Source organism: Apaloderma vittatum, unplaced genomic scaffold, assembly GCF_000703405.1.
Source record: "Apaloderma vittatum isolate BGI_N311 unplaced genomic scaffold, ASM70340v1 scaffold3368, whole genome shotgun sequence".
Classification (NCBI taxonomy): domain Eukaryota; kingdom Metazoa; phylum Chordata; class Aves; order Trogoniformes; family Trogonidae; genus Apaloderma; species Apaloderma vittatum.
The window spans coordinates 58272-85579 of record NW_009731098.1 but is presented as its reverse complement, the minus strand read 5'-3'; the positions used below and the strand labels follow the sequence as shown (position 1 = coordinate 85579).

General features: G+C 41.1%; 1 protein-coding gene across 1 annotated transcript in view; it reads left to right on the top strand.

Annotated features, from left to right (window-relative positions):
- Window positions 1-27308, top strand: part of LOC104278152 (gamma-aminobutyric acid type B receptor subunit 2-like) — a 73481-nt gene that overhangs the window by 37089 nt on the left and 9084 nt on the right. The window contains exons 3-5 of the mRNA XM_009875051.1: window positions 9260-9484; window positions 16809-16991; window positions 19306-19435. Of these exons, the coding sequence (XP_009873353.1) occupies window positions 9260-9484; window positions 16809-16991; window positions 19306-19435 (538 nt within the window). The remainder of the gene's footprint in view (window positions 1-9259; window positions 9485-16808; window positions 16992-19305; window positions 19436-27308) is intronic.

Genomic DNA, 27308 nt, shown 5'->3' with positions numbered 1-27308 from the left:
AGTTAACCTTGCTAAGGATGAAAACACCAGTATTTCATGGTGGAACTAGGAAAAAACTGATGTGCATACATGATGGGACTTGATAAAGGTTGATAAAGGTTGCTAAGAGTAAGAAATTTAATTCCTTCTAATGATTCATATTCCAGCATTGTTTCAGTCACTATAGTTGACATACTACCCAACACAACTCCATAACTGATTTATTAAGTCAAATATCTTTGGGATAATGTTCAATCTTAATTTCAAGTCTGGAAGAATCCTCTGTTTCCTGAGGCTCTCTGATCACTAATTTAAATTTGTCAACCTCTGACTTCCAGGCCTGTGGGTCTTGCACATATGTTATCCTCCTTTCTCTAAAATGTCCTGATGGCTTTATTTCTAAGCAAACTACCTTGGGTTTCGCCAAATTTCTGTGGCTTTTCTAAAAATCTTACTGCTTTGTTAAAATGACATCTACTGATTGTGTACTTCTCTATCTTTACCTCTTCTGCATCATTTTCAGCCATGAAGTTATAGCCTCCTTCAAGTCAATATCAAGTCAACCTATGCTTTTTTCCAGTAGATAGCTTCTCATTAATAGTTTAGATCTATCACCTACATTTCAGTTTATATTTGTTGTATTGATTTTGTAACATCCTACTTTTAAATAAAAATACTATGCAGTATTAAGATGAATTCTACTGATAAATCAAAGTAAGCTGCATAAATGTGATTATCTTTATTCTGTCTTGCAATTTCATTGAAAAAATAATAGCATATTAAATTATATTGGTTGTGGTTTTTTTGAAGGGGGATGTCATTTACTGCCTGAGTTCATGTATCAAACATTTAATTAATTTGCTTAGGATAGAAACTACCATAATAGCTCTGTAATCACTGAAGATGTTCCACTCTCTCTTTTCCCATATGGCCTCTTTATATCAAAGTGGAGCTTTGCCAGAATTCCAGTGAGTATCAACAATTAAGTCCAGCAGTCCAGACAGCTTCTAAATCATTTCCTAAAACTCCAGCATGCAAGTTACCAGATCTCTCTGATTACAACAGCTTGTCTTGACAGGTTTTTCAAGAGCTCTTACTGCTGCAATAAGCTGCATTTCACTGTGTTGGTAGACACACATGCATTGTTCTATCTCTGTATAAATACAGGACAAAAATATCAATTAAGCACATAAAATTGATTAGCCCCTAGATTATGTTAAGATTCCTAATGATTTTCTGAAAATACCTTTGGTTTTTAACACATTTACTTGCATTCTTTCCTAATTCCCTTCATGATCCAAAAGTGTAATCAGAACGACCACTGCCTTCTCAATTAATTTGCATGATTCTGACTCATATTTATGGTGGGTTTAGCACCAACCCATCTGTCTCATCTTAGAGTCATTAGAGAGGAAGATAGTTAAGTTTTGTGGTGGGGGAAGGTAATTTATAGTGGTACCAGATATTTGTTATATCTTTAATAAAACATTGATAGTGTTTTAGCATCCAAAACATAAGTTACCATATGGTTTTGTAGGATAAACTTTTCCCTACTATGCCCATAAGGAAGCTTCAAATGTATTATTGGAATATTGCAGATACTGCAGTATTCCCTTACATGTCTCTTGGCATCAATTTTCATATAGCAAAAATAGATTAAAATTGTAGCACACACTTGTTTTTATGAGAGATGTTTGATCATTTTACAGTGTTGTGATTGTCTGGGATAATCTTATGGCAGAGACAATATAAAGCTATTCCAAATGGATATTTGCTAATACCAATTGCTTATTTCTTTCAGCTTAGTTACTATAATATGTTTCAGGACTAAGCAGAATTTTCCTGGAAGAAAGCCAAATACAGTCTGAACAGAAAGAAGGCAAAATACTTTATTAACCTGTTGATTTGGGAGGGTGGAGCATAAAGCGGAAAATTTTATCTGGCTGAGTGGCTTTATACACAACTTTGTGCTTCTGCTCTTCCATCTTGCCCTGGGCAAGACCATACTAAGTGCCCTGCAGCATGAAGGACTTTGCCAAGCTCTTTACAAAGAATGACCTTTGGCTAAATAGCTGAATATCGTATCTTGCAATTTAAAAAAATATTTAGCTACTATCTTAATGCTCAATAGAAATATTAAGCTTCCCTTTAGTACTGTCTATCCAGAGCAGCCTTGTGAAAATGAACTAAACACACAGCTGACTCATACCAGATCAGAGGTTTAACGTCAGATTGTGCCAACTGTGAAGGTAGGAGACCTATGAGAGTATAGTTTGTCTTTCAGTTTGCTAACCTTGCTCAGTGTTCTAGTGATTAAAAAAAGCACTATTCTATGCATCTTCTTGAAAACCGCTCAGTATTATTTACTTCCCAGTTCTTCAGTGAAAATCTGAAAATCAGAATGCCTATTATCTTTTTTTTCACTTTGGAAAATTCTCATTGAAAGAAAAATGCAGCCAATTCACTGAAATCAAAATATGTCTATGTCTCTGAGGATCTAGATTTAATGAATGAACGAACATGAGTAGAGAAACCCCTAACTCCAGCTTCACAGTGACTTCAGACTGAGAAGTCTTCACATGCCAGAGTGCAGAACTGCCTTTGATTTAAGGGGTGGCAGGAGGGAAAATCTCCCAGTAATCTAGCTAGGAAAAAAAAGTCAAACAACCCAAAAAACAAACAAACACACAAAAAAAATCCCCAGATGTAAGATCTTTAAAGTACAGGCTTGCTTTTGGTCTTTCATGCAGCACACAGGGCTATGATCCACAAGTGAGCGCATTAAGTGCTACTACAAAACAGTAATTAGCTGCAAAGCTGCAGCCTGGTCCAGTATATAATCTTTCCAAAACCATACCGTCTAGTTATTGGCAAGCATGACATCTGACAAGATTGGAGACTTTTCCTCTGGTATTCCTCCACTCTTGTCTGATATCCTCAGTATAATTTTCTTTATCTTTCTTTCCTGTGCCTGTAAACCATGTTCAAAGTATAAGAAGACATTACTTTGAAATGAAACACATAGACAAAATGGTTTAAGGCCAGTACAGGGCACAACGGTATACAGAAGGATAAATAATTTCCTGCCTGTCATCTGCCAGTCTATGTAGTCCAGTAGCAAATTAGAAGCTTGATTGTGTTAATATAAGTTGTGGATCAGTAAGCAATCATTACTGTCATTAGCAGTAAGAAGATTTAAAATGAGCTAGCTTTTGAGTAGAGTTTTGAAAAAGTGCTAATTGTTTTCAATACTTCAGCTACAAAGAGTTTTATTACATTCCCAGATATCGCAATTTAGTCAGTACAAGATGTTTAAAAGTTAAAGTTTGCCTGTTAAACTCTGTAAGCACAAATATTGTAGTCTCCATAGTCCTGTTATCCCTCTAAGACTTTAATACAGATTTCTCTTAGTGACCAGAATTCTATCTTTAGTCACAGTGGCATAATCCTTTTGTCTTCAAATACTATTTTCCCCAAATTTATATAATGCTTGTCTTCACAGCCTTTCTAAGTGCACTGACAACACAGCCTAAACCCACCATATCAACTGCTACAAAGGTAACGCTCTAAGTCAGTGTAGTGTCAAATGGGAGCTGCCTGCCCTCAAACACAAAATGAAACAAGCCAATCTTGCTTCAGAAAACCTTCAGAGAAATCCCTAAGCAACATTTTATGACACTTTCTACATCAACAAGATGGGTATTTACTGGACTAAAATGAGAAAAGTCGTTAAGTTAGTGGCTAACAATGTAGGAAGCCTTCCTAGTTGCATTCCCAATGTCTGTTTGGTTGACATCCCCCCAAATGGGCTTAAATTAGACCATTAGACTTGACAGTAGACTATTGTGCTCCTTAGCTTTTAGATAGCTGCTTTATATAGGAGAATGCCCTGAGCTACTCCAACTCCTTCTGAGATGCATAGGATCCATCAGGAGCCTCAGGGTGGAAAATCATATAATCACAGAATGGCCTAAGTTGGAAGGGACCTGAGAGATCATCTAATCCAACCTCCCTGTCATGGGCAGGGACACCTCTCAACTAGATCAAGCTGCTCAAGGCTCTGTCCAACTTGGCCTTGAACACCTCCAGGGAGGGGGCATAGCTGCCAACAAGGAAATGCCTGAACAAGAGCTACCTAAACAATGGAGACCGATGTATCCTACCCCTCTTCAAATCTAGCACATTAGCACTGCTAAGAGCTGCCTGCTTCCATGCTGATGTGTTCAAGCACACCTTCTCTAAGGACTGTTTAATCAAAATTCTCAGCAGAGATCACAACTAACATCCCACACAAGTGTCCAAGCAATTAAGGCAGTCAGTCTCTCATTAAATAAAATCTAACAGCTCTGAACGAGGCTTGGGAGCTCTTTCTGAAGACAGTCTGTACTCTGGGGCTAGGGAGCACACCTCTGGCAAAATTGGAATTGTGCCGTGTTTTCCAAACGTGAAGCTATGTTATATAATGGTCACTACCAGCACCATTTTCTTGAATGAAGATGGCTGCTGCTGTATTTTGCGGGTGACCCAAGCCAGTAGACATCCATTGAGAAGCCTTTACCAGCTGGAGAACTCCAGAGGCAAGAGGAGGAGAGACACCTGTGTTGCAAATCCCAGCAGGCAGCCTTAAATATCAAATAGTCCTTAAATTGCACAGCACTCTCTAAACTTTCATGCCCCTAAGCATAATGAGAAGCATGATTTACATAGCTGGGGAAAATTAATGTTTTAAAGGTTAGGTAGTGGGAGTAAAGAGCATCTAACCTGGGATACTAAGAGTCCATGTCCTTAACTGGAGCTCCTAAGTTTGGTATGCAAAACTGGAATGTGGACCTTTCACTAACAATGTCAGCACCCCATTCCTCAATCAAGCCATTTTAGGGATTTTCAGGATTTTTACAGTCATGAAGGTGAATCTTTCATTTGTGCAGATTAGCTAAACCTCAGGAAGAGGGACAATAAGAAGGGCAGGTGGAGGGAAAGCAGTGTCGTATTTCCTCAGGAAGGCTCTGCCTCAGAGGAGAAGTATTATCAAGCCCATGGAGCCCTGCAGGCACTGTAGCAGGCACACAAGGAGCACCTCTATGATGACCACTGTCCTGGCAGCAGGCTGCAGAAAACTCTCGGCTTTTATCCACGTTTGAGTCTCAAAGATCAGCTATGACTTTTAGAAAAGGAGAAATCTCATCCTAAGGCAAGCATTTTTAGCCAAAATGCCAATAAAAATTAAAAATCATGCTCTCAAATTTCTGGTGCATCAGTCTGAGGAAACCCACTTGCTGCAAGAGCCTCACCCTTTCTTTAGTTATCATATAAATAAATATCTTCTTTTCATCTGGAAGGTACTTAACCATTTTCCATGCTGTTCTCAATTATAAATGAGAATGGGCCAAACCATTACCCCCACAACACTGTTCAAATGATCTTTTTGGATTATAATTGATATTTTAGATCGCTTTATAACTGCCTCAGCTATAAATTCATGCCCATTATTTGTAATAAGTGCTGGCCTCATTTAAGTATGTTGGCTGTATTCCCAGAATAATGCTTTTGGAAGGGAATCTGTCCATACTGGGAAAAGTGGGGGAGAGTGAGGGATGACCTACAACCTTAAAAATCTCATTAATAATTAATTGTAGCAGAAGAAGATAGAAATCTTCTCCATAGTTAGTCGGGATCTCATCCCTTACATACACACAAGGACTCCTACCCCTCAAAGCAGCTCAGCCCAGCCTAGTTGTCAATTCAGGGCCTGGCAAAGCATGAATTTGCAGCACAGCTGAGCTGTGCAGCACCAAAAGCAGGGAGAGCAGAGCCAGCAACCACTGAGGCAGTGGAGTTTCTGGGAGGAGTGAGATTGTATCCTGAAAGAAGCTATCATCAGTGTATGTCGCCCATGCAGCCAGGTCAAGACTGTGGACGAATTGCTTCTGCAGAGCCTGTAAAGGAATCTGAGTGTTCCCTGGTCTGTCTGTGCATGATGCCACATCCTTCCTTATCAGAAGAAACCTGAGAGGCTTGGAAAATGTATTAGTGATGAGCTGCTTCTCTGGCACAAAGCCACCCAGCTGGATAAATGGCTTACCTACCTCAGCTGCCCTACCTGAATGGCTCTGAGACCCCTTTCTGCTCCAGGTAGCTGTCTACAGACACCTTGACCCCTCAAGAGCAGACCAATCCTGTGCTCCGCCTGAAGCAGCCACTGCTTTTCTTCCTGCACTTCGAAGGCTGCTGGGAAGGGCAGGGGGCCAGCATTAGGTGTGGCCTCTAGTCCTGCTGGAGGAGATGGGTAAAACAGAAGTGGCAGACTAACTGCTGCTGCTTTTGCTGGGAAGGGCTGCCCCACCTACATATCTTGATAGGGATTGTGGCAGTGATGACAGCGCTGGAGAGTGAGCAAGCAACAGGCTTGCCTGGACTAAGCAACACCTCCAGCCTGCCATGCTCTATAGGCTGAGTAGATGCCGAATCCACCAAAGCCTTCCAGCTGGGTCTACTCATGAACCTGTGGCAGGGTGACATATGTGCTGTAGGCAAGAGAATGAAATAAGCCAGGAGAGAAGCTCAGCAACTGGGGGGGCAGGGCGAGCAGTTCAGCACTAAGTCCTGATTTCAAGTGCCTGGGTGGGTAGGTGCGTGTCTGGAGCCTGCCCGTTTCTGTGGGAGTGCAAAGCAGCTGAGTCACAAGCAGTCGCGTTTGGTGCCATTGTTGGTTGAGGTAAAAACTAGGCAAATCATCAAGGCAATTTGCGGTTGTTAATGTCCAGTTGCAAACTACAGTCAAAAGCACGTAAGGGCAAAACAGTGTTTGTACTGCAGGTACAGATTTGTCAGTTCCCTAACTCTCTTGTGCTTGACCAAACAGTGTTCTTCTAGTCTAGGTCATTTGCCTTTGAAATTTTTAATGCTTTTCCCAAGGAAAAAAAGAAAAGCAGAAGGTAACTGCAATTAATCCCTACATGTTAGGCAGCTCATGGCCTGAGAGAGCGTACGATCTGCTGGATAAAGCACTGGTTGGACGGACGGACACAAGAGTAGTCATCAATGGAGTTAAATCCAGCTGGCAGCCTGTCACAAGTGGTCTTCCTCAGGGCTCAGTGTTGGGATCACTTCTGTTCAACATCTTTATTGATGGCCTTGATAAGGACATTGAAGGTATCACCAGTAAGTTCGCAGATGACACCAAGTTGGGTGGGAGTGTTGATCTGCACAAGGATAGGGAGGCTCTGCAGAAGGACTTGCATAGATTGAACAATGGGCCAAGGTTAATGGGATGAGCTTCAACAAGGCCAAGTGCCAAGTCCTGCACTTGGGCCACAACAACCCCAGGCAACACTACAGGCTTGGGGAAGTGTGGCTAGAAGCTGTCTGGCAGAAAAGGACCTGGGGATTCTAATAGACAGGCATCTGAATATGAGCCAGCAGTGTGCACAGGCCAAGAAGGCCAATGGCATCCTGGCTTGTATTAGATACAGTGTGGCCAGTGGGAGTAGGGAGGTGATTGTGCCCCTGTACTCAGCACTGGTGAGGCCTCATCTTGAGTATTGTGTTCAGTTTTGGTCACCTCAGTACAAAGAAGGATGTCGAGGTGCTGGAGCAAGTACAGAGGAGGGCAACAAAGCTAGTAAAAGGCCTAGAAAATAAATTTTATGAAGAGCGACTGAGGGAGCTGGGGCTGTTTAGTTTGAAGAAGAGGAGGCTGAGGGGAGACCTCATCGCTCTCTACAACTACCTGAAAGGACATTGTAGAGAGGTTGGTGCTGGTCTCTTCTCACAGATAATTGGCAGTAGAACTAGAGGGAATGGCCACAAGCTGCAACAGGGTAGATTTAGTCTGGATGTTAGGAAAAACTTTTTCACAGAAGAGCAGTCAGGCATTGGAATAGGCTGCCCAGGGAGGTGGTTGAGTCACCTTCCCTAGAGGTGTTTAAAGCGCGTTTAGATGTGGTGTTGGGGGATATGGTTTAGGTGTGGACTCTGTAGAGTAGGGTTATAGGTTGGACTTGATGATGCCAAGGATCTTTTCCAACTTAAATGTTTCTATGATTCTATGATCATTATAGACCTCTAATTTCCTATATGACAACATGAGTTGTAATTGTATGAAAGAGAATGACTTGTTGTTACATAAAAGAGAATATTGTATAAAAAAAGAGAATCTTGTTTAAAAGGGAGAATGTTGTTGTATAAAAGAGAATGACTCCATGACATGGCAGTGAACAAATGTGATTGTCTGGGACGAAGGGTACCAAGGTCAATGGGAACGCACCTTTTTTCTGTCTCCCTGCAATGTACTCAGAAAAAGCTAGAAAACACAGACATCATCTTTGATCTGATTGAGGGTTCCTCTCTCTGTCCTTCCCTTTCCTCCAATACCATCTGCTGTCTGCCATTCTTCTCAGGACACTATACACTCCTACTGGGCTTTGCTTAGGCTGTAGGCTGGGTTACCTATTTACAGTATCTTGAGTTTTACTGTGTTGCCGGAATTTCTCTGATGAATGCAAGAGAAAGAAAATAATGGTTTGCAGCAGCTCATGTTGTAGAAAAATCTAATTACATTTCAAGGGATGAAAATGGCTTCCTTACGCTAAAGACTTTCCCCTGCTGAATTGCAAAAGCCCGTTGCACATAATGAAGGAGCTAAAACTTAAAAATACACCAAAGAAAAAAGCAAACCAAAAAATTGCCACAAGAATATTTCATGCCATAAATCATTAGACAACTGCAAATGAAAGGCCATTACCAACTTCCACTATAATAAGAGACATTATAATTGCAGTCTGAACAACCAGAGTGACACTTTCTACATTGTATATTTGTCTCCCATGGGACACATCTTGGCACTGCTGTTTATCAATGTAGGTGATAATCATACAATGACTGGATTGATAAGAGTATATTGAGAACAGCTGCTCAAAATAGCTAAAAGAACAATGCACATTATACATTCACAGGAATCCTTGAAAACAAACAGGAATGACTGTCTAAAAATTACTGAAAGTATAAAACAAAGATAGATAGAGCATTAAGAGAAATTTCTTCCCATCATAACTAATTCACAGTTTCACGTTTTTCTTGTGAGAGCAGGAGTCCTAGTGAGCAAAACAAGTCACATGTGTAATTAGGTATTGGGTAGAAGGTAAGTGTGTGCCTTTATATTGTAATATCACCTATATTTGTCAAGTTAGAAAATATGTCAGTTTAAAATTCATGCTTTTTCTGGATATCAGCCAGTACCTTCTTATAATTAACATCTTTTTTCCTTCTTTTATCATTTCAGTTATTTGGGTGTTTCCTAGCCTGGGAGACACGAAATGTCAGCATTCCCGCTTTGAATGACAGCAAGTACATCGGAATGAGTGTGTACAACGTGGGAATAATGTGCATTATTGGTGCTGCTGTTTCATTCCTTACTCGGGACCAACCCAATGTGCAGTTCTGCATTGTTGCTTTAGTCATAATATTCTGCAGCACCATTACTCTCTGCCTCGTGTTTGTACCTAAGGTAGGTGAATTTGTTTAGTGTGGGTCTGATTTTTTTCCTTCTGTTTTGCAATTGTGATTTAATATGTAGAAATTTCAAATACAGGGGGATGTGTGTGAATTCTAAAACAAGCCCATCTATAATCTCGTCTGTGGATCCTGAGAGGAAGAACAAAGCTTCATGAGATTTTTGGAGAAAGTGGAATATGCAAGTGTGTAAATACATGTGTTTCTAATGCCTATACCTTCACTGAATCTGTGACTGAGGAAACAAGAAGCTATTTTCTGTCATCTCAGCGGAGTAGTCTCCATTTCCAACTTTTAGAAGCTTTTTGGAAAGGGCAGTAAAGGGGCATTCAAGGACAGGTTCAGTTGTCTCTCTGCCACGTACCCTAAGCAAGATAATCAAGATCTCTGCTTCTATACCTACAAAATAGTAAAACATTTCTAGTTCACTGGCATAGTTCACTGTCAACTATGTTGAAACCTCTAACATATTCAAGTATTATGGTACAGTAGGCTTTATTAATACTGCAGAGGAAAACTCTGTGTACACTGCAACTGCTAACACTGAAGCTATATTTATTAAGAGGACTAAGTGAGGCACAGACTGGGAGGCATATGTTTTCTTTTTGCACTTTTGGGCTCTGGGGATGTTTGCTGTGCATTGTTGGAAGAACTGAGAAGACACACAGAGAGGGCTGGAACTTGATCATTTCATTTGCAGAGTTAAGCTTTGGACATGGGTATGACAGATCTTGAATAAAGGGAAAACTGGTTTCTACGTGAATTTCTATTAATGAAACCTCCAATTCTGGAGAATGTATTTGATATTTTGAAGTAAAACATATAATTGCATTCATTTTAAGTGGCTTGCATAAACCTAGCTTACCACCTCAAATCAGATGCATAAGCAGCTGGATGTCTGAAACATTTGGAAGGCAAGAGTCAAGATGCAGGCACTTTCACCTCTGGAATCTCTAGGTTTTTCAAATGAATAGTGATGTAAAGTTTGTGACTCGTTACTGATCCATGTTCAATCAATGTGTTGATCCAATTACAGTGAAGAGGTTCAGGTGCTAAGAGACATCCCTGGTGATGATTCTAACAGGGGAACCAAGAACTATATGCATAAAAGGAACAGGCTAATAAATTTATCTCAAAGCATTCCCTCTGAAAGAAATTAGAGGCATAGTCTAGCAATAGAAAATGACTTCTGATCTACAAAAAAGCAGAAGTAATTCATTCTCCAGGACTGACTAACTAGGGTGTTTTTACAAAGTTCTTCACTTTTCAAACATTAAAAAGCTGTGCAGACATACATTCACATTTTTATTCTGGATCTTAGGGAGGTATCACAACTTCTTTCTAAATTAAGGGAACATTCACAAACACAGCCATGGAGAATACTTTGAAATACTGCAAGATTTAAGTGTGTAAGCTGTATCAAAATGCATATTAAAATTCTGATGCCAAAAATACTTCCAGAGAATGTCAGAACTCTCTTCAAAGAGAAAATATTAATGCTGTGACATGCTCTTCTGCCCCTTTGCTTTCGTGCTCCTTTGCCCATCCTTCTTTTCTGCTGCCACAGGCTCTGAAATGACTTTTCTGTTTCCTTTCTTAACCCCTTCCTCTCCTCTTCCTCAGTTACCCTGCCCTCATTTTTCCTCTCAGTTCTTTCTTCTCAAAATACAAACATGAACTCTTGCCTCCCATCATGAAGCATTTCATCTCATTCCATATATTATCAGGTTTCCAAATGCTTAGTTATTTTTCATTAAAAATGACTGTTGGATAAGGCATAAGAAAAGAAGTTTGAAGTAGGAGCTGTAATGCAGACTTCAATGCCCATGTGAGTGCTTTCACAGCTGGAGAGTTCATCTTCTTCCACTTGTATATTTTGCCCTACATTTCTTCTCACCATGCTGTGCCACAGTTACAGCAGGAGGGCTGGCAAGTGCTCTCTCCTACAAACTGCTCCAGCACAGGTTTCACAATAGGTAGTCTGGACTCCACAGAATATTATATCCAACACCGCCCAGTTTGTACATCTATGCAAGATATCAGTGCGAGCCAGGCACCAAATCTCTCCCCTTAACAAGTATGTAGTCAATTAGTACAATTTTGGCCATGTAAGGTGGCTGGTGAAATACCAGGTGCAGGAGATGATAATGAAGACTTTGAAAAATTGCACTTTTTTGTTTACTCTGGCCAGACAGATGGAAACAGTAACATAGTTTTGGGCCATGTTATTATATAGAGTAAAATGCAAAGTCCTTTTAACTAATCTTCAGCAGTGTCCTGGGCCAAGAGTGCTGGGATTCAGCTTTGTCCCACAGCCCTCTTATAAATCTGAACAGGCAACCATTCAACAGTGTAGGCACACTAAGGAATAAAACCTGACATTTTTGCCTTACTTCTTGTCAGCTCCACTTATTTACTTATGACATGGCAATTACTATACTTTTCCATTTAAACGTCCACCTGCCATTGTGTTCAGCACCAAGTGCCTCAGAAAAACATGAGGAAAATCCCATCAGGGGAAGATGCTCCTCATTCTCTCCATTTAAAAGTCTCCTCAAACACAACTGTTGATACTCATTATACTGCATCCTACTTACAGTAACTGTAGACATTCTTGTTACCTGATCAAAAAATGTCCAAACATTTTAGAAATTATTCTAGATTTCTGAGTTTAAGGATATCTTGTAGATGTTATCTGCAGAATTCAGACATACCTTTTTTATATTTTTTCCTGTTAGAAGTTAACTCCTATGTCTAATTATTTCTTTAAGGGCCAGCATGTCTATAGCATCCTCATCACTTCTTTAAAAGAAGAAATCCTAATATATATTCACTCTTCGTGAAGAGATTTTTCCCACATTTATCTATGTTTATAAAACTTTCACATCCTTCTGTTTTTTCTGCTCCATCCCTTTTGAGACAGAACACTCTGCTCACTTCTAGTCACCCACCAAGTGCTTACCATCGTTGGCTGCAGTGACATTGACACATTAACTCTGATCCAGTTTCCTGTAGAGCAGCAAGGCAAAATCAGTTCTAGGAGGCCAGAATGAAAATATTAATTTTCTGCGTAGGTAGCATATTTTGTCTATCTGGCATTGACTCTTTGTAAATACTCAGTGTTGACTCTGTCAAAACTGAAACTGCACAGATGTGCAGGCATTAAGACAAGTTCCACTGACTTTATGGCCATAAAAGAAGAGAAAAAAGCTCATCTAACTTCATCCCTTGTACAGTGTGAGCCAACAACATTGCCCATGAACTTTTCCATCTAATCCACACCATGTGAATGAATTCATCAGAGCATAAGTCCTCATGGCAAAACATCCAGTGTTCAGCTATAAACTCCCAGATGAAGATGAGTCAATGGATGGATGGCTGTATTTCTATCTCATATTCAGTTTGAACTTAAACCACATCAAATTCCAGAGCTTTTATCTTGTAACACTTTTGCCTGCTGATTTAAGAAGCCTGATAATTAACATTCTTCACCTTTAACTTCATCTTAATGTAGTTCTTGGTCTGGGAGTTAGACACACAAGTCATTATAACCAGCCTAATTAGAATCAAAGAAATGAGGGAGAAGCGAGGCAGCAGGCACTAGCAAGATTCAGCTGCAGCAGATTGCTAAGGACCTTGAGCAGTTGGGTCTTGCTTATCTCCAGGGATGAATATTCCCCAACCTCTCTGAGCATCTATACTACCATTTGACAACTCTCACAGTAGAAAAAAAAATCATATTTTCTGATGTTTAAATGAAATTTCCTGGGTTTCAGTTTCCACCTCCCTGCCTTTTGTTGGTCACCACTGAGAAAGGTATAGCTCCATCCCCATTACTCTCTCCCATCACATATTTATACATATGAATAATGTCCTCCCCGATCTCTTCCATCTCAAGGCTAAACAATCTTCCGCCTCTGCTTGTATCATAAAAGCTCCAGTCTTTTTCAGGGTCTTCGTAGTCTTTCACTGGGCTTTCTTCAGTACAACCATGTCTGCCTTACTGGGGAGTCCAAACCTGGACATAACACTCCAGATGTGCTCTCACCAGGGCTGACTAGAAAGAAACAATCACCTTTATTGTCCCAGGGTACTGCTGTCTCATGTTTCACTTGATGTCCACCAGAATCCCCAATGCCTTTGCTGAAAATCGTTTTCCAACCAAACATCCCTCCGCCTGTTAGGACGGGTGCTTGGGGTTTCTTTCTGCTCAAGGACAGGACTTGGAATTTCCCTTTACTCAGCTTCAAGAGAAGCCCGTTGACCCAAACCTCCAAACGTTTGACATCTCACTAAGTAGCAGTGTGATTATCTGCTGTATCAACCCCTCCTCCTCTTTGAAAATCATCTGCAAATTTGCCAAGGGTATGATCTGTCCCACCATCCATGTCAAGATGTATCCTTTGAGTCTGTCAGTTCAGCTAGTTTTCAGTCCACCTCACTTGTCACTACTTCATCAGTTTCACTGTGGGCACATTATGGGGAGACTCTGTTAAAGTCTTTGCTTAAGTCAAGAAAAATAACTCTCCCCATCACCTACCAGCCCAGACACCTCACTGAAGAAAGCTATCAGGTTGGTCAGGCAGGATTTCCCCTTCATAAATCAATGACAACCACTGCTAATCACCTTCTGGCTCTCAGTATGTTTGGAAACAGTTCTCAGGAAGATTTACTGAGGCACCTTCCATGGACTGAGGTGAAGGTGACTAGTATTTCCCTAGACTTCCTTCTCACCTTTCTTGAACACAGCTGTGACATTTCATTTCTCCCAGTCCTCGGGAACCTTTCGCGATCATCACTTGAACACAGCTGTGACATTTCATTTCTCCTCAGGAACCTTTCGTGATCATCACCTTCTGTCAAAGCTTAAAGCTGGATTGGCCACTAAACTCTGGCAGACACTCTCCGTAATCCCCCCACCGCCCTCACAGGGGAGGATAACAGGGGAACCAGGGAGAGAGACTTTGAGGTTAGAAAATACTTGAAACAGTTCAATAAAAAAGAAAAATACACTAGCAGTAAACATGTTAAAATACATACAGGTACAAGCATACAAATATATTCAAAGACACAAGAGAACGTGTTAATACAGAACCTGCACCCTTGAGAGGACAATTAGGTCCAGGGAGGCAGGGAAAGACAACCTGTCTTAAGGAATGCTGCTTCCCTGCAGGATGAAGACAGGAGACAAGAACACCAGCAGCTTAGGGAGAGATGACAAAGAGCCCAGTGCAATCCCCTCAATGCCACAGGCACAATAAACCTCTGAAAGCTAACAAGGGGCCCTTATATACTGAGCACATGGGGAGAAACACCGTGATTGGTCCATTTGGGTCACCTGACCCATCCTCTCCTCCCCACAGGCACAGCTGCCCCTCCCCCACTGTGACTGGCCCCTGTGCCAGGAGCCCCTCAGAGCCACTGTCCTGGGGCTCCCAGACCAGGACATCTTCCAAAGGACAGAGACATCGGTCAATGAGATCCTGGGGTGCATGAAGAAAAGTGTTTCCAGCAGGTCTAGGGAAGTTCTCCTGCCCCTCTGCTCTGCCCTGGTGAGACCACATCTGGAATACGGTGTCCAGTTTGAGGCTCCCCAGTTCAAGAGAGACAGGGATCTACTGGAGAGATTCCAACGGAGAGTCCAATGAGGATGATTAAGGGACTTGAACATCTCTCCTATGAAGAGAAACTGAGAGAACTGGGGCCGTTTAGCCTTGAGAGGAGATGGCTGAGAGGGGACCTTATTAATGTATATAAATATCTGAGGGGTGGGTGTCAAGGGGAAGGAGACAACCTCCTCTCAGTGGTGCCCAGCAATAGAACAAGGAATAATGGGTTTAAGTTAGGACACAGGAAGTTCCACCTCAACACGAGGAGAAACTTCTTTACTGTGAGGGTGACAGAGCACTGGAACAGGCTGCCCAGGGAGGTTGTGGAGTCTCCTTCTCTGGAGACTTTCAATACCCGCCTGGACATGTTCCTGTGTGGCTGCCCCAGGGGATCCTGCGCCAGCAGGGGGGTGGGACTAGATAATTTCTAGAGGTCCCTTCCAACCCCGGACATTCTCTGATTCTATGATCTCCTTTAGTGCTCAGGGATACACCTCCTCAGGTTGTATGAACTTGTTCAGCTGCTTTAGGGGCTAAGTTTTGCCAGTGAACACTAAGGTGAAGAAAGCATCAAGTACCTCAGCCTTTTCCATCTCCTTTATGATCTCTAAGGTCCCTTCCAACTTAGGCCATTCTATGATTCTATGATTATCACCTGAAGAAGGAAATTCATCGTCTTCAAACATCGTCCCTCTCTGCAGACTTAGTCTGTAAACATGTGCCAGGCACCAGGTGCTTCAGTGTCTGATGAGTCAGATCCTTGCCTGCCAGAAGTCAGGCCCCTATTTCATGCCACCACAGCTGCAGAACGGTTTCGTGCTCTGAAGAGGAACCAATTCCAAAGTGGGGCTATGCCATGAAATCTGGCTATGCTTACAAATTGTTGCCCCTCCTCTCTTTTCAGACAACTCGACACCTTTGGGTTTATGGTGCCATACCTATGCTCTCAGGGCGGGGAGCTCCTTCAGCTTTATCTATATGCGAATGTATAGGTATGCTGCTTGGCTAGTAATCATAAATTCTGTATTCTCTAGAGTAATCTGAGAAGCTCTCTCTTCCCTCTTTGCCAGACAGCTAGTAGTTTTCCATCCTCGTGTCGAGGTGATATTTTCATGTTGTCACTGAGCGTTAAATCTTACTTATATTTGCTTAAATTAAATATGTTTAAGGTTAACCTTTTTTTTGAAGTGGCTTGTTTAATTCATTTGAACAGATTTGGTTTATTTGGGGTCACTAAAACCTAATTAATTTTCTGTTATCTCCGGAGTGCAATCTCCCATGAGTTCTTTCTGTTAATACTCCTGTTCCATGCGTGTCTCTGCTTGAGTGCTACTTGTAACAGTAGGAAAAGCGAAATTTCAGATGAAACTGCGCTTGGGAAGAGAAGGGCCTGGTGGGTTGTTTTATTCTCAAAGAAGGAATATATCCTTTGAAATTACAAAGATATCAATGAAGGAGAAAAACATGTTTGGTGAACTATTAAAAATATTTTTAATATAATTTAAATCCAATTAAATATCCTTTGCAAAATCATTTTGGTTCGACCTATACTGTAAAGTTGTTCAGAAACCGTCTCAAATACTGCACTTTCCAGTGCAGAGCTTAGTTTCTACAATTTTGTACTTGGGAGTCAATATTTTGACATACAAAAGAAATAGCTGCAAAAATAAAACAGTGGACAGAACTTCTTAAGGCTTTTAAACCTTTCAGCTCATCACACTGAGGACAAATCCAGATGCAGCTACACAGAACAGACGATTTCAATTCACTCAGAATCAAAAGAAAGAAGACTCAAAAACTTCAACGTCAGTCACCAGCGTCAATCAGACCAGCACATCCCGCCTAGAAGGATTGCAGTCAGAGAACCACCGCTTGAGAATGAAAATTACAGAGGTATTGCTTATTGAATATACTGCCTAAGCATTTTGTTGATGTTGCAGTTCTGTAATCCACTTAAACGTTGACTACTTCTTAGAGGAAAAGAATTAGCTTTCCCCATAGAAAAATACTGAAGTAATAGGAAACAGATGATTTATATGAATAACTAATTAATGCAATGAATCCTTAGCAGGTGTGATAAAATGAAAATTAAAATGAAACATCCCCTATTTATCTGTAACAGGCAAATTACCCTGCTGCTTCATGCAGGCATGCTGAGCATCACAGAGCAATGGTTCTAGAAGCACAACCTTTACGGGCAGGCGTAACAGAGACCCGCAGCCACAGAGACGCTTAAGAGCTCTCTGTTGCTGTTTATGGCTGAGTTCAGAGACTGCTATTGCTGTCATTTCTCAGCCTCTCTGAGAGTTTACTTGAAAACTTGCTAGATAGATTCTAACATCTGCCATGAAACAGAAATTTCCTAAGGTAAAAAAGATCATTACAATCATGTAAGCTGACCCTTTTGGCACAAAGGTTGCAAAGTTTCTTCAGTCACTTCTGAGGGAAAAGCTAAGTACGTGGAGTGTATGAATCCTGTTAGAGCTATAATATGTATAATTTTAATTATGTCCATCTGTGCTCAGGAGCCTTGGAGGCTGCCTATTTTGAGAGACAAAATAACAATAATGGTCTGTAGCTTACAAAAATTAATGCCTCATCTGTGAAGTATTCTTATACCTTGAAGAAAAGCTATTTTATTGCAAACCTTTCTTCTTCATCCAGATCTTAACTAATGACAATTGCCTAGGTAACAAAAAGTTTACTCAGACTACTAAAGGCTCCAGAAGCAAAAGTTATCTCTGCCTTGTTAAAGAAATTTAGTTCAGCTTTGTCAGGTCCCTTTCATGTGAGAGCCTTGCAAATTTTAATGAAGGCTTAGCTGCCTATGGGCTATTTCAGTTTCTTTATCCTACTGTAGTTTTTTTCCTACAAAGCCTCCTAAATCACAAGATCTCAGCCTGTGCCTTGCAAGGCTCATGACAGTGATCGCAGGCAAGGTTGGTCAAAGCAATTGAGTCATATGAGTGCACACAGGGCCCAGCTGATCTATTTAGATTTTGCTTAAATAGATTAAATTAAATACTCAGAACCAATAGGTCTAAATAAGAGTTTCATTGTCAAGGGGATTTGAAACATACCCTACCATGGCTATCAGCTACCTCTCTGGCTTACTTGCCTTGAGTTGCCATGTCCCAGTTCTATAAGGAAACAATGTAAATATAAATTCAGCACTTTTGAAATTTGGTTATATCAGTAGTGAGTGGGACATGCTCTGGACATCACATCCCGGTCAACCGTTCACAGAAAGCATCCCAGATCACCATTAAGATGCTTGTATCTGGTTATTTTATACTGGGGCTGTAGGCAGCTGAATACAAGTTAGCCCCTGGGGAGAGCACCCTGTGTTTCAGCTCAGCACTGAAATCTAGGGGTGTACCAACACGGTGTTTGTGCTGTGGCTCTTCCACTTAGAAAACATCTGTGCTTCTCTCCCTTTCTGTCTAGTCTTAAAGGATGCTTTTGGGGAGAGAGACTTTTGTTTTTCCCCCTCCTCTTATTTCCACTTTTTCCCCCTCTCTGAAATTTAGGCTTGCAATGGCAGTTTAATGCTAGCTGTCAGATTACACACTTTAAGACACAAACTAATCTTCAGATCACAAAAGTAAAGAGTGTTGTCAGCCCCAAAACTAAAAGCTGTGAGTTGGATTTTCTTCAGAATTTCACACACACACAGACACCAACAAAAAGTCTAATGGGAATCTATCCATCTAAGAAAGGTAAGCGGAGTAAAAATAATCTTTAGGAAAACAAAACATTCCCAGTAGGGTTGACTGCAGTCACTCACATGGCTGGACGTGCCCCTGATGCTATAATCTCCTGTATGTTCAATAATTTGGTTGACAAAGTGGTTATAGCTCTGTATGCCACATTTGTAAGAAATAGCTGATAGGTTTTCTGACTGGCTTTCAAATGTCCATTTTTTTCTCATTCACCAGTACATCTGAATTGCTTAAACTGTCAACTGCTGAAGCTTATTCTTCTCATATGCCCTGTGTGCAATATCACAGCTTAACACAATTTGTTACTCGTAGTGTGATTTTTAGAGGTATTTTTGTAGTCCTATAAGAAAACTGTATTTGGCAAACTGTGGCAATTGTTTTACCACCTGCCTTCTAGTCTAATTCTGGAAAACTGTGCAGTTACTGCAGATACCTGGAGCAAAGACTCTGAATTTTTAGGAATTCATACTCTTCCTGTTTTGCAGCTGGACAAAGACTTGGAAGAGGTCACAATGCAGCTTCAGGACACGCCTGAGAAAACGACATACATTAAGCAAAACCACTATCAAGATCTTAATGACATTCTTAGTATACGGAACTTTACAGACAGCAAAGGTGAGAGTCAATAAAATCTGTTAGTAGCTTAACTTACCAAGATTTTGAATAGCAATCTCAATTGATTGCTTCCAGAGCACTCAGATTATGGTAAAATAAAGCTTTATTTTGGTTGCATTACAGAAAGCATGCAGGTTCACATAATAAGCTATATGGTACCCACTGGGTAGTTACATCTCTGTACAGATGTTTTCTGTGCCCTATTCATATAACACACATGGTAAAGTGGAAAACTTTTAAAAGCGTGCTTGGGTTCAGAAGTCAAGTTTTCTGTGCTGCATGAAGGGATGAAGGTCGCAGAGGTTTTCAGATCCTATGAGAGTTAATTGCACCAGCCTTCAGCAGTAGGAAGCCCAATTTAATACGTGCTCATCTGAGGAGGACATTCAAATCCTGCTTTTGTACACTGTTATCAGGCACATAGAAGAGAAGCAAATAAATATTTTGGTACTGATTTGGACCCTAAACGTGGAATTGAAGGCACTCGTGTATGAAAACTCTTCCCTAGGAACTGATAAAAAAGGATTTCATGACGACTGAAATATTCCTAAGTTGTTTCTACTGTATCTCCTGTATCGCTCCCTGAAGAAATGCATGCAAAAGAATTGCTTCCATTAAAGCCCTTTGGCTTTTGGGAAGGAGTAAGATCTGGTACATAGTGCAACACCCAGCTTCCACTTCTGACTCTAGAATGGATCTACTTCGTGACTTCTGGCAAATGACTTTGTAGACCTGAATATTACTATAGTGTATAAAAATCGTTTTCTTGTGTTGGGAAGTCCTAGACTTGGATGTTTACTCTGATGGTAGGCTCAGGCTTCCTGTTGATGTTGCAGGGTAAGCTTGGTTAAGTGGAACAGAAGCTACTCCTGTAAATATAGTTGTTAGAGAATAATTTTAGAGCAACAGCAACAGTTCACATATGCTTTTGAAGTATATTGAAATTTTGGGTGGATAAGGTTACTTTTTTCATGCACCTTTTGTTTTAGCTTGGTTATACACTTGATTGTGTAACTTGTGGCAAAAAAAAAAAACAAAAGGAAGAGCTCTGTAGAGTTCCCAGTGTCCTTTTCAAAATTAAAAAGACAGGAGGGGGTAAAGGAGGAAAAGGAAAACGTAAATAGCTGCTGGAGGCGTGTGATTATTGGGCTGAGATCAGCAGCAAGAACTAACATCAGTGAGTGGGATGAGGCAGTTTTACTGAGTGTTTGAAAGGAACACATAGAATGTTCCACTCATGTCAGATGCTTCAGGAAAAATGATAAATCATGAATAATATTTCAAGCAGGAAAGATACATTACATTGTGCCAAATGCCCATCTGAGTTTGGGTATGAGAAATAAAAATGATTCTCAGGAGATACACTGGGTATAAATTTAGGATGGGATACTTCCTACAGCAGGTTGCACTCCATTAGCAGTAGGATGCTGGCAATGAAATCAAGGAGAAAATAAAACCTTTCTGCACTTACTTGTGGCTCTATCTACAGAAGACGTCAATGCCTAACTGCTGCTTTAAGCAGCAGGATCCAAGACTGTCTGTGTTCCTAATTTTCCCCTGGTACAGTTCCCCAACTTTTACATTTCTGCTGCAGGGCATATATTTTAAATCACCTGTAGGTGATTTAAACATTATTTAACACACAGTGTAGCTTAGAGCTATGTATTATTGGGATTTACAGGGTAGATATTCTTCTGACCTGGATCACAATTTGCAGCAGGTGTTTGAAGCTTGGTCCCACACCTGGTGATGAAAACCCCAAGCAAGAGTGCTGTGGAGTATCCTGATCCTGACTCAATTGACATCTAATATTAATTCTTCCAATCTCTGAGCCTCCATGTTCAACAAGCCTTACTAGCTTTTTTCTGTGCCTCCAGTTTCTTCTGCTTCTTGTTTTCTCACTTTCCCCATTTCTCTGTCCCTTAGCTACATGTCTGAATCTCTTCTCTGTTTCTCTCACCGCATCCATTCCCAATAGTCAATCTATGTGCTTAATTTAAATTTGCCATTCCAATCAAAATAACAAGGCTTTGGAGAATTCAGGCTGCTGAGTCACTGCTGCTTCTGTGCAGATGCAAACAGATATCACTTAAATGGTATTTAAAAAAATCCAGCCCTTATGGCTACAGGAAAGCTAACTCTGACTGACATGACTATGCTTTCTGTAGTTATGTATTTCATGTAACTTTTTGTAAATGAAAGTACAGAACCTTGAAATTATGTGTCCCTCGTGGTACTTGAGCAAAGCTTCAGAACTGTGAATGTTTCATTAACATGACCTAGAAGTGACCATGTCTCTCGCCGTTACCCTGCAACTGGGGAAGCCAGTCCAATGTTGTTTTTAAGGTGATGACAAGGTTTGCACCTACCTTGGGCCTTGTAAAAAGTGTGAGCCAAGAAAGAGGGAGTAGGACAGGAAAGAGAGATACTAAAAATAGCAGCTGACTTGGAACTAGAAGTCATAGCAGACCATTTGCCACATTTGCATTGTGGACATGGCTGAATCCTATGTCAATCTTCTTTATAAAATACTTCACTGAAGGAGTTCACATAGAGAGTGCTGTATAGTGTATCCCTGTTGCTATCGCTTACACAAATTCAAGGCACTGCACTTCAGAGAACAGCTAATAACACAGGACTTGGGCAGTGTATCTCAAACAACTAATCAAATTTTAATGTCATACGCTTCATTAGGTTTTTGACCTATAAAAATTGTCCAGAGTTAAAATTCCTAGCTCCTATAGCCAAGTGCCAAAGGAGGTTATTTCATTCTTCCCTTCCCCACCATTCCTCATTTACATCAAGCATGGATTTAGGATACGAAGTTAAATTACTTCATCCAAAACAGGTAGACACAGTTGTGAACTCCGATAACTGCCTCAGGCAAAGTTTCATAACTTTGGCATTTCTTGTTAGTTATTAACAGAAACCACTCCTGGTGTAGCCCAGGAGCTCTTATGCTGGAGCGGGAACTCCTTCTTTACAGCACATCTCATTTAAAGAGAGATACTATCCGAGACACTCATCTCTTGTTCACAAATTCGTAATGTCCCTGAGACATCTACAGCAGTTGGCTATGTAAGAAAAGCAATTAGGAAAATGTGGTTTGTAATTTATGGTTTGATTGCTTTCTTTTTAATGCAGGCTTTTGTCTGCGCTGCTAGAGAGCTTTGTGTGGCCAAGCAGTTCTCAGTGTGCTCCACGGACTGTGGTTCTGAGACTTTCCCAGCTGGATTTAAGAGGGCATCCCCTTAAATTCATCTGATGCATTCCTCAGATGATTTTGAGTCACTGTGCCTGCCAGCGACCTTCAGCTCTGCGTGCAGGACGACATCAGCTTCTCCCCCAGCGTCTGTGGGATCTGGTTGCCCTCTGGAGCAGCAGCGCCTCACTCCTACCCAGAGCCTGGGTGTGGGGTGGGCTGTTGGATGGGACCCACGCTTGGCTTGGGTGGTTCCTCTAACTGGCAGTGCTGTTCAGCGAGGAGAGGCAAGCTTGGAGACATGGCTGAGTTTTCCCAGCTGACATTTGGAAAAAAGAGGACAAATGCTTGTTAACTGTGATGCTGTGTAAAGAGGAAGGTTGTGCCACACAGCTCCAGGGAATAAATACCCTAGCAAGTGCACAAACCGGAGCTTCCCAAAAGGGCTCCCTGCACCCATGTAGCTGGTGTGCCAGCAACAGGAGAGACTTTGTGAAAGTAGAAGTTATTTCCAGTGTGCAAGTTCCTGCAGAGGTAAAATTTACTGAGAAGAAAAATACAGAGGCAAGATACTATGCGGTTTGGGAGGGGTTGGATAATTTTGCTACGCTTGGAATCTTGCTATCTTACTCTGTTTGACTTCTAGTTGACATTTTATTACATGAAATTATTTCTGCAGGAATGATTCATAGATTGCTAGAGTTTCATATAAAGCCAAGCTCAGAAGAAATCCTGCAGAAGAATCTCCATTTATTTCTACCTTTGCCGGTACATTTCAGAGTAGCATATTAGGGAAATTAATGAATGACAGCCGTCCTATGGAAAGTGTGTAAGAAGCAGGAGACAGCCTTGCAGTAGTCCCCACTTACTAACCCTTTTTGCAAGTTGTCTCTCTGCAGGCACCCTTGCTTGCTCAGAAAGCCTTTTGTTTTGAGCCAGAAAACAGTCTTCACTCATTGCTGTAAATGGACTGGGAGCATTCATTTGCATGTCAGATATGCCTACATACTGTCAGTTGTCACCTCACCCTGATGTTTCCTAGTGCTAGTTTTCTCCCATTTAAAAGCTGCTCAAAGAAAAACAGGTTTCAAAGGCATGAGGCTTGTAAATATGAAGCAAAGCAGAGTTCATCGTTGATAGAGGGGGGTAAATATTACTTCTATGAAGTTAGTGTAACTGAGGCATTAAGGCTGAGATTTAAACCAGAGATTCAAAGGAAAAGCTTTCAGAAATAACTGCTTTAAAGGAGTGCTGGTTTGAAGAAAGGATGTAGTTCATTATACCCACTGTAAATAGAGACATATAGAGGTATGCATACCAGTTTCTATGAAGCCTAGCAATTGAGGATTCTAGTCCTGAATTTGGAGCTTGTTTCTGTTTCAACAGGGAGACCAAACTACCAGAGGTTTAGTGCCTGCCCTTCCTTGCACAGAAATAAATCTGTAGTAAAGGGAGTTTCTTCTGATTTAAAGTAATAATGCGGGGCTTTTCTCTTAAAAGAACTTCCTTTCAAAACATAGCTATCAGAAGTCATGACTTGGACTGCCTCGTGCTTTGCACTTAGTTCAGGAGAATTTTTTCTGATATACCTGGCAGATGATGCCATCATTTTAATTTTTCCTTTCATTGTACCTTCTTTTCGTCCTATTCACATGAAAAGCGGAAACTGGGTAGTCAGGTTTCACCAGTCCAACGAACAGAACTGTGAAAAAAATTATTTTAAAAATCTACCTCTAGCTTTAAAGTTGTCAGAGTTCTTCAGTAAATCAGCAAGGTTATCTCTGTCAGCTCTTACAAGTCATTATTAAACCACACTTGAGTCTTTGTGGAGCATAAAATATACTCTCTAGCAAAGAGGAAACAACAGTGGAATTGAAAGATGTGGGGTGAAGAGCAGTTCGGCTGTCTAGTTGTACGTCATCAGAGGAATATTGCCACTAAAGCGTAATGATGAAGATGTTCAATAATGCTGCAGTCTACAAACGTCAACAAAACAAGCTTCTAGTTAAAGGAATACAGATTCTAAAATCTTGGAATAAAAATTGCAGCGGCGGCAGCAGTCACCTGGTGTTTTCTGCCCGCAGCTGAACAGGACTAGTTAAAATGCGCCGCACATTTAAGCCAGCTCAGGTAATTTTGACAGCAGCAGGTTGCAGGGAGATGATCCTGATCTGTGGGGCAGGTCTGAAGCCGATGTCCCCCCCTGGCAGGGGGAAAGGCTGGGAGCAGGGACTGGCTCCTGGCTGAGCCTCTTGGCAGCCGACGTGCTCCTGCAGCTCAGAGCTTTGGAAGTGGAAATTGTTTCTCTGCTGCAGGTGGGCAAAAGTCCCGAGCTGAAGCCTTCCGGCTCTCACTGACAACTGGGCAGCGGGTTTTGTTTCCTAATGAACCCATCAGCGAGTGCCGTGCGAGGCCCTGGAGATCTATTTGTCTTTTTTCCCTGACGGTTTTCTGAATGGAAAGTGCTCGGGCATCACTTAGCCAGACTTCTGCGTTGCGACTTGAGGTCTACGAAGGTGAAGATTACTTAGAAAGTGCTTCTGGCTAATGCAAATTCAATTTTGAAGGTAGTTAGATCATCCCAGTCCAACTTACTCAGTAGCATCTGCAGTGGCAGACAGTACCCTGAGAATGAAGGGTATTTTTCAAGTGGCATACTTAATGGACAGAGGAAGAAAACATGGGGAAATACTAAAAGCAGTGCTACATTTTCTAGGGGAAATTGGGACCCCAGGTGTTGCTGCTACCCTTAATTTGTTTTCTTTCAGTTGTGCACGTATAGAAAATTAGTTTCCTCCATCCTTAAGTTTTTTAAGTGCATATGGAATAGTGGTTTTTTTCTTTAGGCTCCAGTTCCTGGACACATATAACTAAGAATTTTGCTCTTCATTATTTAAATGGAAGGTAAATGGTTAAAAAAAATGAAAAAGAAAGATATTCTAGTTTCCATAGATGCAGAATAAAAATCTAACGAATCCTCTCCCAAAAAGCTGAACAAATAAGAATTACCGAACTTTTTTGTATTTTGAAAAAAAGCAAAGAGGAAAAAAATCTCAACGTTGTGGCAGTTCTATGTGGATTTTCTTTGTGTTTTATATATACACATTAAAAACTTGTATGTGGCAACCTTCTATACAGAAATTATGCAGTGTATTAAAGGCAGGTCATCTGCAAGAGTGGTAGAGTGAGTCTATTAAGAATAATGCACAGTAATACATGGGCAGTTGGTGTTGAGGGGTGAGTAGGCAGCGAATATATGATTTCTGCTCTACTTTAAACTAAATCCCCCACCTTTTTGACAGAACCCACCTCCTTCTCTCTCTCTCTCTCTCTCACAGCACAACTGAAAGCAGAAGAAACCCTTTAAAGGCATACCACAGAGATTAATATATAAAATCACATAATCCCAAAGCCCAGCAACTGCATATTCCAGTCATTTGATGAAGAATTGTATCTTCAGTGGCTTTGTAAAAGGTTAAATTTCTTATCTTGGCTGAAGGACTTGGAACCCGAGAATAGTGAAATAATAGACTTTCTCCATCCCTAATTACAAGAATTACTCAGATTTTACTTTGGTCTGTACCATAAAGTCAGCAGTTTCCATTGTCAGCCTAAATCAGCTCAGGATTGAACATTGTTTTCAATCACGGAAGTAAAAAGTGTTCTTTGCCACGTGTCTGTTTAGAGACATCACAAGGCTTTTATGCAAATGTCAAGCTCAATATAGGTGGAAATGCAATATATGGAAAACAAAAACTGAACTCTTGTGACAGCAAATGCCACACCAGCAAAGTTCAGGCTGCCCTGAGATGATAGACTTCATTGCTTATCTTAGCCACTGTCAGATTTGACTCTTTGCTATCCTCCTTTCACATCTAAGCCATCCCTGGATCCTGTCATTTTTTTACTTCTAAGCACTCTTCTAGCCACAACTGCATTCCTTTGTTCTCTTTTACTGACATTTTCTTGTCTCAACAGAAGAAGCTTCATGTGTTCTGGTCACCTCCTTTCCCACCCAGACCCTTCTCTTCCATGCAACATAAGTGAAAATTCGTCTTCCCTGCTCTTCTGAGCTGCAGCCATCCCCATGTCTTGCACATTTTTTTCATCCCCACCTATTCACTTCTTTCGAAGTAGCTTGTTAGATTTTTCACAGCAGACACTGAATGCTGTAAAATAATGCCAGGGATGACCGCGCTGTTAGGGCCATTATACATATTGGAGTTGGCCCTCAGAACATTCCTGTTTCTGCTTCCAGCTTCTTTCCTCACTCTTTGTTTCTGCTGCTTGTTTTGTCCCACCAGTGCTCTTCAATAACATATGTATTCCTGCCATGCTGGGGACTGCCCATTATTTGGGGCTTTTGAGCGTTGGTAGAAAAGCAACCTAAGCCTTAAATACGCACTGGGTTTTTTGTGCTATTTTCATTTTCTCTTCACTCTTTTCCTGCTTTTCCCCACTCATACCCATTTTTACATTCAAATCCTCCAGTGTCCTTTTCAAGAATTTACCTTTGAGCCCTCTTGCATGCTGCCTTAACGCCTGCAGCAATCACTCTTTCTCTGTGTGTGTGGCAAACAACTGCCAGTGATGGATTTGGAGCTGCTCTGTAATTATTTATGAAAACTGTGCACTGTCCTCATTACTCAGATGATTTCCATGTGATTTTAT